This window comes from Hoplias malabaricus, chromosome 6, assembly GCF_029633855.1.
Source record: "Hoplias malabaricus isolate fHopMal1 chromosome 6, fHopMal1.hap1, whole genome shotgun sequence".
NCBI lineage: Eukaryota > Metazoa > Chordata > Actinopteri > Characiformes > Erythrinidae > Hoplias > Hoplias malabaricus.
The window spans coordinates 24,063,599-24,077,494 of record NC_089805.1 but is presented as its reverse complement, the minus strand read 5'-3'; the positions used below and the strand labels follow the sequence as shown (position 1 = coordinate 24,077,494).

Here is a 13,896-nt window from a genome sequence, read left to right as displayed (position 1 = left end):
GGTCACCAGTCCTCGAGGAACAATTATAAAAAGCAGAAGAGACTTTGTTGTGTTTTTAATCAGGGTACAAAAGAGGGGTTTTCCCCCCACACAATTATATGAACAGTATATTGACTTTATGGATGTGATTGAATAAATTAAGCCACCACAACTCAACTCCTTAAAACAGAACAACTAATGCATTTTTGTGCACATTACAAGGCAAATAAATAATTGTAATCAATTATTGTAATTGTCAATTACTGTAAGCTCTTTCAGACCTCCAGCTACTGCTGCACATCTCCCCTGCACACACAAACGCTGGCCTGTTATCATTCTGAGACGAATGTCATTAATAGTTACTGCCTAAATAACAAGCCTTTTAAAGAAATTATGCTAGAGGACAGTTGAATACTTATGGATATTACTCTCACAATACTTGACAAATGTGTAAATGTCAATCCACAAAGTATACACAAGTAACAAATATGTTTCACTGTTCACAAATGAATACATCCCAATCTCTGTCTCACGGTCTGCAATTTGTACAAGTACAGTTACATTCATAAACACGTTTTTGTTTTACAGATATATAATAATTTTATGCGAAAATAAATAGATTTGCTTAAAGTTACATTGCATATATTTGTAAGGTCGAAGTCTCAAATTTAAAATTTATATATAAGTTGTTGAATCTACGTTTGTGGATCATGTCTATGGAGTGAGATCACTGTATTTTATGTGAGGGCGCAAAAACGACACTAAATCGAGCAAGTCAGACTCAACGAGCGCACACAATCAAGAAAACCGAGCGAAAACAGCCACAGCGAGAGCAGAAAATCAAGCACTGTGCTCGTTTCCTGTAGCTCCGCGCTCTCGTTTCACTGTTTTCAGTGCGCGCTTCAGTTTCTTCCTCGCTTCAAAACAATTGAGCTCGCTTCTCAGTTTTAACAGGAAATACGTCACAGATTCAAGGCCTGGTAACAGATTCCTAGTGAGCACAGCGATTTTCTGCTCTCGTTGTCGCTGTTTTCTTGATTCTGTGCGCTCGTTGAGTCTGACTTGCTCGATTTAGTGTCGTTTTTGCGCTCTCGCATAAAATACAGTGATCTCACGTGTTTTCCGTGACGTGTATTTGTTAATTTCCTCTCGCGGGTTTTTGGATTTTGAGACTTTCCTTTCGCATTTCACCCGATCCAAATATAAACGTAGCCTAATCCACAAATGTGTCCAGCAGGCGAACAAGCCACCGCTAGGTGCCACTGTTGTTTCCCCCAGTGTTTCAAGACTGACCTATTGCTCTCAGGGCCGCAGCAAACAACCCCCTGTAGGCGGTACTTTGACTCCATTGGCTGCCGCAGGACAGCTAAATGTGGCTGCAGATTGGCTAAATAAAAGTGATTACCAATGAGAAACACATTCTGTTTGAGCCGTTGGGCATCTGTTTGAAAAAAATCACCCGTCTTAAAAATCCAATCTCAGAAATATGGAACGGTAACAAAATTAGCGTCCGTATCAGTCCAGTACGCAACACATCTTTTAGTGTCCAAATATGGGATTATTCTAAAGTATTTTATTTGACAACCCAAGTCTGCAGAGAAATTAGGAAATTTCTGCTGGACTTTGTCGTTACATTTAGGGCACCTTCAAAAATGTTCCACAATGATAACCCGCTCCTGTCTGTGATATGAAGCTGAATTCAGCGGCTTGGGCGGCATTTTGTTTGAACTTCCACATTAAATGTTACGCAAAAGCGTCTCCGTTTAAGTTGCTCCTCCATTTAAGTGGTTCCTGTCCTAAACCACCACCTGCTCGCCACATTTGTGGATGAGGCTCCATTTGTATTTGGATCGGGTGGAATGCAAAAGGGCGGCACGGTGGCACAGCAGGTAGTATCGCAGTCACAGAGTTTCAGCGGACTGGTGTTGCAGGTTCGAGTCCTGCTCCGGGAGACTGTGAGGAGTTTGGTCTGTTCTCCTGTGTGGGTTTCCTCCCACGGTCCGGATCCACCGTGACCCTGAATTGGATAAGCGGTTTCAGAAAATGAATTCTACAACAACACAATACATTGTTATACTCCTGATCTCCAGCATCAACAAGCTTCTGTGAATCCCAGAAACAATAAACAAACAGACATACAAGATATGAGTGCACTTGTAAACAAAGTTTTACTGATACATTTGATTGTGTAGATACATCAATGTAAAGCCACAATTTTACACATACCTATGGACTTATGGAGATCAACTGGGCACTAAATGGAATATAATAAATAGTTGAACACAACATCTGTACACAGAAACACTGCCCCCAAAGCCATAGAAATGTTCATATATCAGTACAACATTTATTTATTTTCTTAACATAAATTTATGAGTTGACATAAAACATTTCAAAACAAAACTAAATTTCCTCCATTCAGTTTTAACTTCCATTTCATCTAGACTAAACACAGGCAACTACTAGATTTGTAAGAGAATATTTACAGGTTCCTAATGAAGAAACTCCAAAAAAGGCACAAGTGTCTATACAACATGTACAAAAATGAGAAAAATAAAGGAAATTGTCTGGAGTTGACAAACAAAAAAGTAAAAAATAAAATAATTGGTCATATTCATTATCATCATTTATGATTGCACGTACAATTATGAATGTCAGAAAATGTGCTTTTGGAGAGGGTCAGCAAAGTTGACAACCCCCTTGAGTGTTTTTAGTTTTACAAAGTGACAAAGTTTTACAAAAGAGAGAAAGCAATAGAGAGAGGGAGAGAGGGAGAGAGAGAGAGAGAGAGAGAGACAGGGACAGAGAGAGAGAGATCAATGGAAAGATAGAAGTATTGAGTTTCCAGCATGGACTCTCAGGTAGCAATGACAAGTCTGTCTTCATCATCGCTGGAGGCATCATTGTAGTCATCAGTTACTGGTTGCCTGGTGATGGGTTGTCGTGGTCGTCTTGCCTCAACAGTTCCCACTGCTGGTACCTTTAGCGTACCCTCAGACCCTTCTTTGGAGGGCTGTGGTTGTGGTGTTGATTTTTCCTTTTCTGTCACAGCTGTGCTTAGTGCTGTTTCAACCTCAGTGGTTGAGCTGGTCTTGCTTGGTGAGGTCACTTCCACTAAAGGCTGTACAGTGACTGGGATTACCGCTACAGGAGGTGCTGCTGCTGCTGGCCTGGCTGTGGGGGGACTGGAAGAAGGGGAAGATGCTGGGGAAGACTCTGCTACTTGGGAAGGTAAGGAGACAGAGGCCACTCCCTCAGGACTGCAAGGCTTATCCGGTACCAAAGGGAGAGGGCTTAGAGCAGAAAGGGGACTGAGGGATGGGATAAGGGCAGGGAGGGCAATATTGAGGATCTGCAAGCCAGGGATGTGACCTGGAGAAGCTGTGCTGGTCTGAGGTGCTGGACTGGCTGCTAGGACCTGAACGCCCAGAGTTGCATTAAGCGCCAGACTCTGCTGGGGAACAAGTTGGGTGGAGTTAGTCAGACCCACCACGCTCAGTGTCTCCATGCCTACAGGCTGTAGTGTGGCCTGGGGAGCACTGAGGGTCTGAAGTCCTGTGACCTGGCCCAAGGGGAAACAGGGTAGGACACTACTGACAGGTTCTTGGACCACCAGTGGCAGAGTGGGGGAGCCCTCAGGACGAGGTGGAGTGTTGGGTGTTGGCAGAGGGCTGCTAGCTTGTCGGTGGATAACACTGACTGCTGGGATGGTAAGTTGGACAGGCCCAGCCTGGATGGGTACAAATGTGGAATAAGCAGCCAAGCCAGCTGGAACCAGCTGGATGCCACCAACTGGTACCATGCTATAGGGGGAGCGAGAAGGCTGCTGGGAGTGCAGAGGGAGGTGGCTAAAGAGGTGGGTTGTGGCTCCAGCTCCGGGTTCATGGACTGGACCTGGAGTTGGAAAGTGCAGAGGTCCATGAAGGGAGTCAGATGTGGTCTGAGTGCCACGGTCAACGTTGGAGTTGGATTCATTAGTGGGCAGGGAGGAACTGGTCATCGAGCCGTCCTGTAAAACAGTATTTTTAGGAACGGATTTATCATAAGCATTCACTTCTGTGCACAGCAGATAGATATAAAATATTAAAGATTTAAACTCAAACGGTTAGAAATCTAGTCACCTTTCCATGCAATCAAAGTAGCTTTGCAGAGGTGCCAGGCATGCAAGACTCAATGCATTTGTATGGGTATGGAGGTGGGTATTTGTATGGATATGGATAGACACGTAAGGAAAGGGGAAGGCAAGGTGGGAAGGACAATGGTCTCACCTGGCCGAGCTTGGAACCCTTGCCTGGCACTGGGGGACTAGGAGGCACATCAATGTCCGGATAGTCGATTGACATCTGCCTGCAGGGTGAAACCGGACTCATCATGTGTACAGACTCTGTGTCAGAGGCATGGGATTCTGAGGCAGGGGCAGGGTGGGAAGCAAAGGAGATGCTTGGGCCAGGACTAGAGCAGGAAGCGGAGATTGACATCTGCCTGACCAGTGAAACAGGACTGGTCATGGCCACTGACTCTGAGTCCAATGCATGGGACTCTGAGGCTGGAACTTGAGGGAGGAGAGCTGGGCGTGGGTTTGGACTGATGGACATCTGTGCAAGCAGGGAGCTTGGGGCCGGATCGGGCTGGCTGGAGGGAAGGTGCTGGGGGCTGGCAGAGACAGAGGGTGTGGCAGAGACGCCTGATTCTGCCTGGCTGTCTTCCTCGTCCTCTTCTTCCCCATCATTATCTTCGTCATCAGGGCCATCAGAATCATCGCCATCTGAATCTTGCCGATCCGCACTGCTTGCTCTTCCACGATCACCTGCTTAAGGAATTAGAGATTAATTTGCATCGTACACATTTGGAAAGAAGGTGATTATGGACATCAAAACAAACTGATTTTATGCTAGCATCAGTCTAACACAGTTTATTGTGAATTCCTCAATATAAATTTTATTTCACAGGCCAGATTTAGTATTATACACACAAAAAGTATCAGCCTCAACAGTTGGAGATGTTAGGAGTTTTATACTTTTAAGTCTGCACATAAACCAAACGAGTTTGCTAAAAGAGAACAGTTATTCTTGTTTAAAAAGGGGCAACAGTGAGTGGCATAGATGTGTCTGCTTCTGCGAAATCTAGATACCGAGAGACAGAGAAACAGATATGCTTTGAGCAACTGGGACCAAAGAAAGCTTACAGCTTTTCACATTCTTTTTTCAGTCTCTAAAATTAGATACTGCAATTTCCCCTTGGTAAAGGCCGCTCATACCGCCCACATGTGCTTAGAGTTAACAAGGGAAGAGGCTGCATTTAGAATCTTTAATTACATAGTAGCAACGCCATTGATCGCAAATGCTACTGAACACAGTTTGGGAAAATTGCTATTTAATGGCTGTTATTATTATTAGGAAACCTATTAATGGGCAGGGTGATCCTGTTGTTAGTGTGTTCAGCCACTGGTGAAAACATACTGAGGTGATTTTATCGTAGATTTTCTATTTTAATAATCTGTGAGTCAAGAAATTTCCTTGTGTGTTTCTTATAATTGTGTGTATTTAAATACTTCAACTACCTAATATGATTTAGTGACAACATATATCCTCAAAAACAACACCATTTTTAAACTAGAGTTAGACAAATGCATCATTAGAAAATCATAACCCTGGAAATCTTCAAAATTTTCTATATCACAATTTACTGTGATAAACTAACCGTGAAATCTTTGAATGTATATGGTATTAAATGGCACAGGAAAGTAATTTTACAGACTAAACTGCACTACTAATCATTTTGTACTCTTGTAATTAATAATATATATTTATATATAAGGCTTTTCACTAGATGTTCTCAAATCTTTTAGCTATTCTCATAGCTAACTCATCCAAGCCTTCTGTTAATCCTACCTGAGTCTTCCGTATCCTGGTCTTCAATAACACCAACTGCAACGCCCATTTCCATACATTTCTTACTATGGGCTTTGGACTTCATGTGCTTCGTAAGGTTTCCTGAGTGAAGAGCGGGATGAGAGGGAAGAGAAAGGGTCAAAAAAGGTAGGAGGGGTACATTGGCAGAGGAGTGGCTTATATAAGTCAGACATGTCTCTGAGCCAGAGCTCCATGTTATGGGTGAGTAACTGATAAAGAAGTTCTTAAAGGAACGTGGGCTGCTCTGACACTGCACGCCGATCTGCAGTGCAGCGTGGGTAGATGAGTATGACTGGGATGAATCATCTATGTCTTTTTTGAGAGAAGCAATGGATTAAAAAAAGACCTGGGAACATTTTGCCGGAGACAGTGTTCTTATCTGTGTTTTGGACAGTAAATTCAAACTCACTAATACCTAATGTAAACATATTAGAGGACAGATAATATCCCAATTTTTTAAACAAACATTTAGCTTGGAAGTAATTTTCCACCATAGCCACTAGCAAATTTCTAAATGCATAAAGTCAAAATAACATACAAATATTATTTGCATATATTTTCAGTCTCTGTCTTACACTAGGATCTCCCTAAACTCTCACATTTCAATGATTTACCCCATCTTTTATGGGCCAGTTTAGACACAAATATATTGTTTGAGTTGTAATTTTCTAGTAGTTTCGTAGGCAATTGTCATTCACAAAAGAAAACATAAAATCAAGCAATTTGGAAACTCCAAACTGTAAAATTCTAAATGTAATGTAAGCTTATATTCTGTATGTAGGATATTATTGATTTGTTTTTGAGCAGTTTTATTTGCTCTTTGACAATAAAAAAATGGCATAATAAAGAAATGATAGTTAAGTTACTCATTTCAAAAAAAGAAATGCACCCACCTTTAGTTTTGAAGGAGAAATTGCACTGCACACAGTGATAAGGACGCACATCCGAATGAGTGCGAATGTGTTTGCGCAGCATGCTTGGCTTTTTACAGCGTATGCCACACTCCTCACAAATATACTTCCCCCTTCCACGTCCTCTCACATACACATATTCTTCATTTGATTTGTACCTGCAAAGTAGAATATATAAAAAAAAGCTAAACAAAGACACCCTAAAATAAGGTGAATGTTGTGGTTTAAAGGATAAAATTAGAGAGACAAACCCTCCATCAAAGATCTTCACTCTTCGAGGCTCAGCTTTAGCAGTATCTGCCTCCTGACTTGACTGAACCTCTGGTTTTGCTTTCTCAGATGACAAAGGCTTTTGTTGGGTCAAAACCTGACAGAAGCCAATTGTAAAGCACAATAGGTATGAATCAATCAATTTATTACAATATTATTTACTAAAGCAATAGTAGACAGAAGTTGATTGTTTCCTTGTTAGTATTAAGGAAATGCACTTACCTTGGATAAGATGTCCTTTAATTTGCCAGAGTACGTCAATATGTCAGATTTTAAGCTTGTTGTTATAGCTTGTGTATAGAGTATTTTCTTGGAGGTCTGTTTAGAATCAAAAAGAGACATAACCACCTTGGTGGGAAGGCCAAGTGGATTAGGGTTATTTGGTTTGACTGCCCAGGTAGAATAGGCTGAGATTCTCTGATCGGTCTGTTGAATGTGCAGAGGCTTTCTTTTCATAAGGAAACACCATGTAAAGGATGTTGCTGTTTTGAGGCTTGGGAATGACAGACGATGACTGTCTCGTGTGTTGACAACAGATACAGAAGAAGCCAACTTCACTTGTCCCTGAAAGCTTGGAGGCCTCACTGGTGATTTAGAGGGAGACCATCGCTGCTCCTCTGGCTTCTCCTGTGATTTCAGTGTACTGTTTCCAAGATGGCTTTGCACTGCTGAAGGAAGTCCAGAATGACTATGGACACCTGGAGTGGTAACCATGTCTGACCCTGGCACTGCCTGCACTGTGGTAGTGGGTGTTCTACTCTCCATTTCTTGTTCAGTGGTTTCAGGCATCGTTGTGTATGGACCTGATGTCTGATTGTCTTTTTCAGCTTCAGTGGTTTCTGGCAGTTGCACAGGGGCATCAGTTTCTATTGGGCTGTCCACTGGTTCAGTGGTGCAAACTTGTCGAACCAGCATTAGTTTACGTTGCCTGGTCAAATCTGACATTTTTGTGTTTAGGTAGTTGATGGATCGACCGTCTGTCAGGCATGCAGCACCATGTTCATCCTTTGCCCGCTTCTGTGTTTTCTCCATGGCAATGTCCAGGCTGTTGGCAGGTGAAAGCATACGTTTACTTGAGGAAGTGGGCTCTTGTTGTGGGCAAAGGCTCACTGATGCCAGTTTTTGGGTACACTGCAATGAACCAAGAGATGAAGTACTCTGGGTTTCACCAACATGCTTTTGGGTAATTGCCACACAGTTTTTCATTTGGATGCCAACTGATCCAAGTGGCCTGATATTTTTGCTCTCTAGCCTGATTTTTGGATCATTGTCCAGTGCAGACCTGGGAGAAAAATTTATGTTAGAAGTCACTGTAGAAGGTGGAATTGTATGTTCATGAGTGATAAGAATCTGTGGAACAGCAGTAGTCCCTGCAGAAATCTGAGCAGCTGTGTTCATTTGAGGATCAACAGGCAGAACCACTGAGGCCTTTGTTATAGCCTGGTGACTTGGTTGGGCCACATAAACATTCTGTATTCCATCATTTGATTTTGATACATTGATTTCATTCGCAACTGGTATGGTTATAACTGGCAGAGTAATCTGAGCACCCTGAACACCAGTGAAAGAATATGCTGGACCTGTTAATACTGGATACTGCAGTTGGTACTTGGGTACAAAATTCTTCTTGTTTTGCGCATCCAAAGACTTCTGAACATCAGCTTGATCAGGCACAACATGTACAACAGGTTGTAACATTTGACATTTGACAACCCTTGATGTCTGGTGCCATGGGTGAGGAAGACCATAAACTTGGGGTTGTTGGGTTTGGCTTCCGCTTCCCAAATTGATACTCTGAACCATTTGCTCATTCTTCTGCAGAGGTACCTCTGCAGTTGGAAGGATAAAAGACTGAAATGTAGACTTGCTTACATGTAGTGGTTTATTTTGGGATACTGACATAATGTTAGTAGAAGGTCCTCTCTGAAGGGAGATTGTTTGTTTCCCTGCTAGTTGCGTTTCTGGTCCGATCTTCAGAGACATCTGACGTACAAGAGGCCCTCGTCTTCTTTCAATAAGGGGCACCTGGGAAGCTGGAGCACTCTGTGTAGATTTTGGCAATATAGTCATCACTGGTGACAAAGATCTGCCAGGCGACATGTTGCTGCAATCAAAGGATTTGCTACGGTAGTCACAAGAAATTTCTACAGATGGTTGAGTACAACTGATTTGCTCTGAGGCTGCCCGTCTCATCATTCCTGGAACTCCTAGAGTGTTATTTGCTACAGGGAGCCCTTGACCGTCTGGTGGTTTCCTAACACCCTCCACTTTAGATGGGCTGTCTGATCTTGGAGGATCATCTCTGTCAAATGAGGCTGAAACACTGGAGCACCTTGACAAGCTACTGTCTCGACTGAGACTACGAGACAGACTTGAGTCAAAGCTGGACTCCCCTGAGGAATGTTCAATTTGAGCCAGTCTTATCCGCTTTTTCTTTGGTGGGAGTTTTTCCGTTGGCAATTTGGACAAACTCTCACTTCTCTGAGGCCAACTAAATGTTTCTTGGGATTTCTCTGTTGATTCAGTCACTTGAATTTCATGCTCTCGATCTGGTTCCTCGGTTACAAGGATTTCAGGGACTTGAATATTGCTTTGCCGCACCAATCTTGATTGAGTAGGTGCATTGTTGTCACTAGTACCTGCTGAAGTTTGCTTCTCATGTTGGCCCATTCCTTGATTGGCACATTTAGGAGTTGACATCTTTTCATGGTAACTTTGCAAGGATGAACTTATTGTACCATCAACATGGCTTTTGGCTGAACTCTTGGCATCTTTTTCTACAGAATCAATTGGAGATGATCTGTCAATAGACTCGCATGTTTCAAAAGAGTTAGGTCGGCTGAGAGAGTTAGTGTGCCGAATGACTGAAGTCCCACTTCCTTGTCTCTGCAGTTCTGCCCTTTCATTATTGGGTGTGCTCATTTGGGTCTCTCGTATTGGAGACAGTCTTGACTCTTCACTGCCTCTTGCAATAAGTTGAATTTGACCAACAAGAGGAGTGTTGCTTGAGGCATGTGGAGGCTGAGCATATATATTTCCTGAAAAACCCATAATCATTTGGCAGGAGTCAAAACTTCTTGAACATGGAGGGGTAGTTTCTGTTGGAGATTGGTCATCATCATCTCCAACACTTTTCATTTTCCGTCTTTTTCTTATCATCACTGGCTGCTCTGCAATGCTCTGAATAATCGCAGTTCTGCTCAAAGGTGGTTGCTGTGATACACGCACAAACACATCTGGCTCGGTATCTCTAATGGGCAATGGTTTATTCTTTGGACCATGCAGTTCAGAGCAATAAAACTTCTTGTGATTTTCAAAATTTTCTAATTTTCTGTACCTGTTTCGGCAGGTCTCACATTCATATGTTGCCCCTTTATTTTGTTGTGACTTTCTGGTTCTTTCAGGTGCATGATCAAATGACTTACTTCGAATCTCATGTGTAATACTTGGTCCATGACGACTCTCATCCATTGACTGTACAGAAAGGAGGACATGACCTTCATTCGTGGAAGAATCCTCAACTGCTATCTGCCTAACTAAGGTTCGATGTACTGGATTAGGGGTGGAAGGGGCTGAAGAAAACACATCATCATTTAGGGAGCTAATCTTGTCATCAAACGAATGGCAGATCCTTAGAGGATGTGGCTGAGGAGTGGCATTGGGGAGGACAGCTGACTGACCAGGTGTTGTAGGCATGGAATTACTTCTAGTAATTGGTAAACAATCCATAGCCGGATATTGAGGAGGTACAGAAAGAAGAAATATTGGTTTGGATTTATCTGTAGGTGTGAAGGGAGACTTTGGTATATCAGAGTTGGAACTGGATCTTCTTACTACTGGTTTTAGATCAAACTGAAAAGAGTCCTTGAATATGTAAGATTTGGGGGAATCTATGCTACCTCTTCTGGAAAGAGAAGTTCGTCTTGGTTTAACACTATCAAGTTGCTTGGCATCAACAACAGCTTCATTATCTGATATCAATTTTGAAATGCGCTCTTCAAGAGAAAGAGCTTTTGCCTCTAATGGAGGACGCATCTGTCCTTGCAAAACAGGAGACTTTTCAACAGGTGCTACATGCATTACTGTGGCCACTACAGTGGAGGGCTGAGCTTGTGGATTTTTCATAATGTCAGTTTCTGTTGGTGGAGTAATCTTGACAAAAGGGCTAGGTGGACTCATAGCTTGATCTGCACTTTCAGATCGTGAAAAGTAACCAGAATCAGTGCTTCCCAGACTTCGGGGACTAAGCAGGCATTTGGCTTGAGGTTGCTGAGAGTAGTCAGTTGCTTGTTGTCTTTGAAGCTGTGCGTGTCCACTAGCTGATGGAGATTTACATTGTTGATCTTCATCCTCACTTATGGAGTCTTGTAAGGGACTCACACAATCCACTTCTTTGAGTGAAGACAGGACAGTTACGCTGGATCTCAGACTTGCTGTCTGGAAGTCTCTTTGTCTTTGGGCAGCTGCTTGCTCTGGTGTGGAATCTGTTACTCTTGGACTATCTGCCCTCAAAGGTGAAACATTGACTGGGTAGACAACTACTTTAGGAAGAGCAGCAGTTACCTTGGGCTCACAGCCTTTCTGAGAAGCCAAAGGTTTCAGATGTTCAAACATTACAGATTGTTCTGCTTCCCCTTGGCTGCCTGGCACAGTGCCTGAACTCTGCAGACTGCTTTCAGATAAAGCAGTCAGACTGCTCTGTGAAGAATCAGGGTCAAAATCAACTGTGCTAACCTCCTCATCACTTTCACCACTTTCGTCTACATCTGAATGTGGACCAATGCCTCTGTCAGACTCTTGCAAGAGAGACCCACTTCCAGAGTCTTTTGAAACAAGCCCTAGTTTGATGGCATGCGCGTGAGATTTTTTATGCTTGTAGAGGTTGCTCTTTGTCTTAAATGAGAAACCACATGTTACACAAGGGTAGGGTCTTTCTCCAGTGTGAGACCTTATGTGCTTCAGCAAAACACTTGGCTTTGCACATGCTCTGTGACAGTACTCACAAACATACTTTCCTTGCTTCTTTGGTTTCTGGTCCTTTGCTGATGCATCACAAACTTGATTTATGCTAAAGTTGACAACAGTTGCCATCTGAACAGGGTTAAATCCTGGTGTCACAGGAACTTGGATGGAGTTGGGAACACTGGCAGAGAGAGACTGGCATGTCTGCACTACAGGTGGCTGACTTTGGGGCAAACCACTGGACCCTGAGGGAACTGGAGCATGTGTAATGGTAAGAGGTGGACCTGCACTGTAGCTTTTCTGGAGACCTTGCTTGTCAGGCTGGCAGCAAGAGGTTACGGACAGCTGTTGTTGTGTAGACTGGTGCACTGGAGCTAAAACTGCTGTAGATGTGCTGCTGTAGAATTGTTTGGGTGCATCATACTGTTGCATTAGTGGAGGCTGTGAATGGGGACCAAAATTAAGTGCTGGCATAGCCAATGAAACTTCTGAATGGGCAGCAGGAATTGGGATAGAGTTCATACTGCAGTTTTTCTTCTCTGTCAGAGTGTTGAAGTCGGGCTCCATAGCCTTGAGCAAGACCTCAAGAGGAGCAGCAGTGTGAGAAGGAAGTGTACTTTTGTTGCTGGTTTTCTCACTCCAGCTGTTGGTCTGCAGTGATGCTCCAACATAAGTCTGTTTTGCCCCACTTTTGTTGCCAAGAGCCCGTGGCTCTATGATGTTCAAATCTTTGCTCTCCACTTTTTCTGTCCTTTCTCTCACTTTCTCCTTCTGATCATCTTCAGAGTCATGGATTGATTTTGGAGAACTGTTGCCCTGACACCCCGAGAACACACATGAAGGTGTGGCTTCCTCTGATGACGTACAGCTTGCTGAAGCAGCAGATTTCTTGGTCTGTGACTGCTTTTTTACTGGAGACTTGGGTATCTTTTTCAACAAGTTTTCAGCCACAATCTTTTTCCTTTTTAATCCTTTAATGCCATCAGAAACTCTGGCAACATTTTCATTTCCGGCTGTTGGAAAGAATTGAAACAATAATTAACAGAAGCCCTCCACATAAGAGTGTATGTGTTCAGTTGTATAGGATAATGAAAGGACTAATAGAGTTTTATAACTAACAAATACCATTGATTAAAGCTCTCCAGGAAATTTCATCAATGGAAAAGTTATTCCTGATATGAAATACTAAATTTAACGTCATCATTCATTAAAAATGTTTAAAAACCCATTACTATCAATAATGCAAGAAAAACTGGATTAACCTTTTGTACATGACAACTAATAATGGTTTCATGTTTCACTTCATTTGGTTAAGAATATTTCACATTTAACAGTTAAGTAAATAATATCCCTGTACAATACCTTAAATATTGCAATAAACATTAGAGGCTGCTTTCATAAAATATATGTAATTTTCAAAATATTCACAAATTCAATTTTAACATATAAAGGAATTCAATTATGGAATGTAATTAATTTGACTTTTAAATTATATTAGTTATTTAATCATATAAGATTTCTGGACACACCTTTACCATGAGCATGATGAATAAGTAACAGTAGGTGAATTAATTAATATATTTCATAAATGTACAATAGTAATATTCATTTGTTATTTTCATGTTATGTTACAATATCACTGGGGTGCGAAAATGGCCCCAGTAGAATTTCCATAACAGCCCTTGCTCTATGGGTTACAAAAGAATAAATAAAAGCTTGAAAATATTCAATAGGTGAGACAATATTTTAGAATGAAGCTAAATCAATATTCCCAGCTGTTCTTTCATACCATGGGGCATTAGTGATAAATCCGAACAATTTTAGTTAAATAAGTCACCTACGATACAGAGGTATCTTTTATA

General features: G+C 42.1%; 1 protein-coding gene across 4 annotated transcripts in view; it reads right to left on the bottom strand.

The window, feature by feature from the left end:
- Positions 1-1,080: 1,080 nt before the first annotated feature.
- hivep1 (HIVEP zinc finger 1) overlaps positions 1,081-13,896 on the bottom strand; it is a 64,035-nt gene continuing 51,219 nt past the window's right edge. For 2 of the 4 annotated variants that reach the window (XM_066673628.1, XM_066673629.1), the window contains exons 4-9: positions 7,295-13,047; positions 7,054-7,169; positions 6,785-6,960; positions 5,871-5,972; positions 4,248-4,789; positions 1,081-3,988 (exon numbers count right to left, since the gene is read on the bottom strand). In XM_066673628.1, the coding sequence (XP_066529725.1) occupies positions 2,837-3,988; positions 4,248-4,789; positions 5,871-5,972; positions 6,785-6,960; positions 7,054-7,169; positions 7,295-13,047 (7,841 nt within the window). In that variant the 3' untranslated portion in view covers positions 1,081-2,836. Of the gene's footprint in view, positions 3,989-4,100; positions 4,790-5,870; positions 5,973-6,784; positions 6,961-7,053; positions 7,170-7,294; positions 13,048-13,896 lie in introns of all 4 variants that reach the window. The other 2 variants (XM_066673630.1, XM_066673631.1) reach the window with 2 other exon arrangements.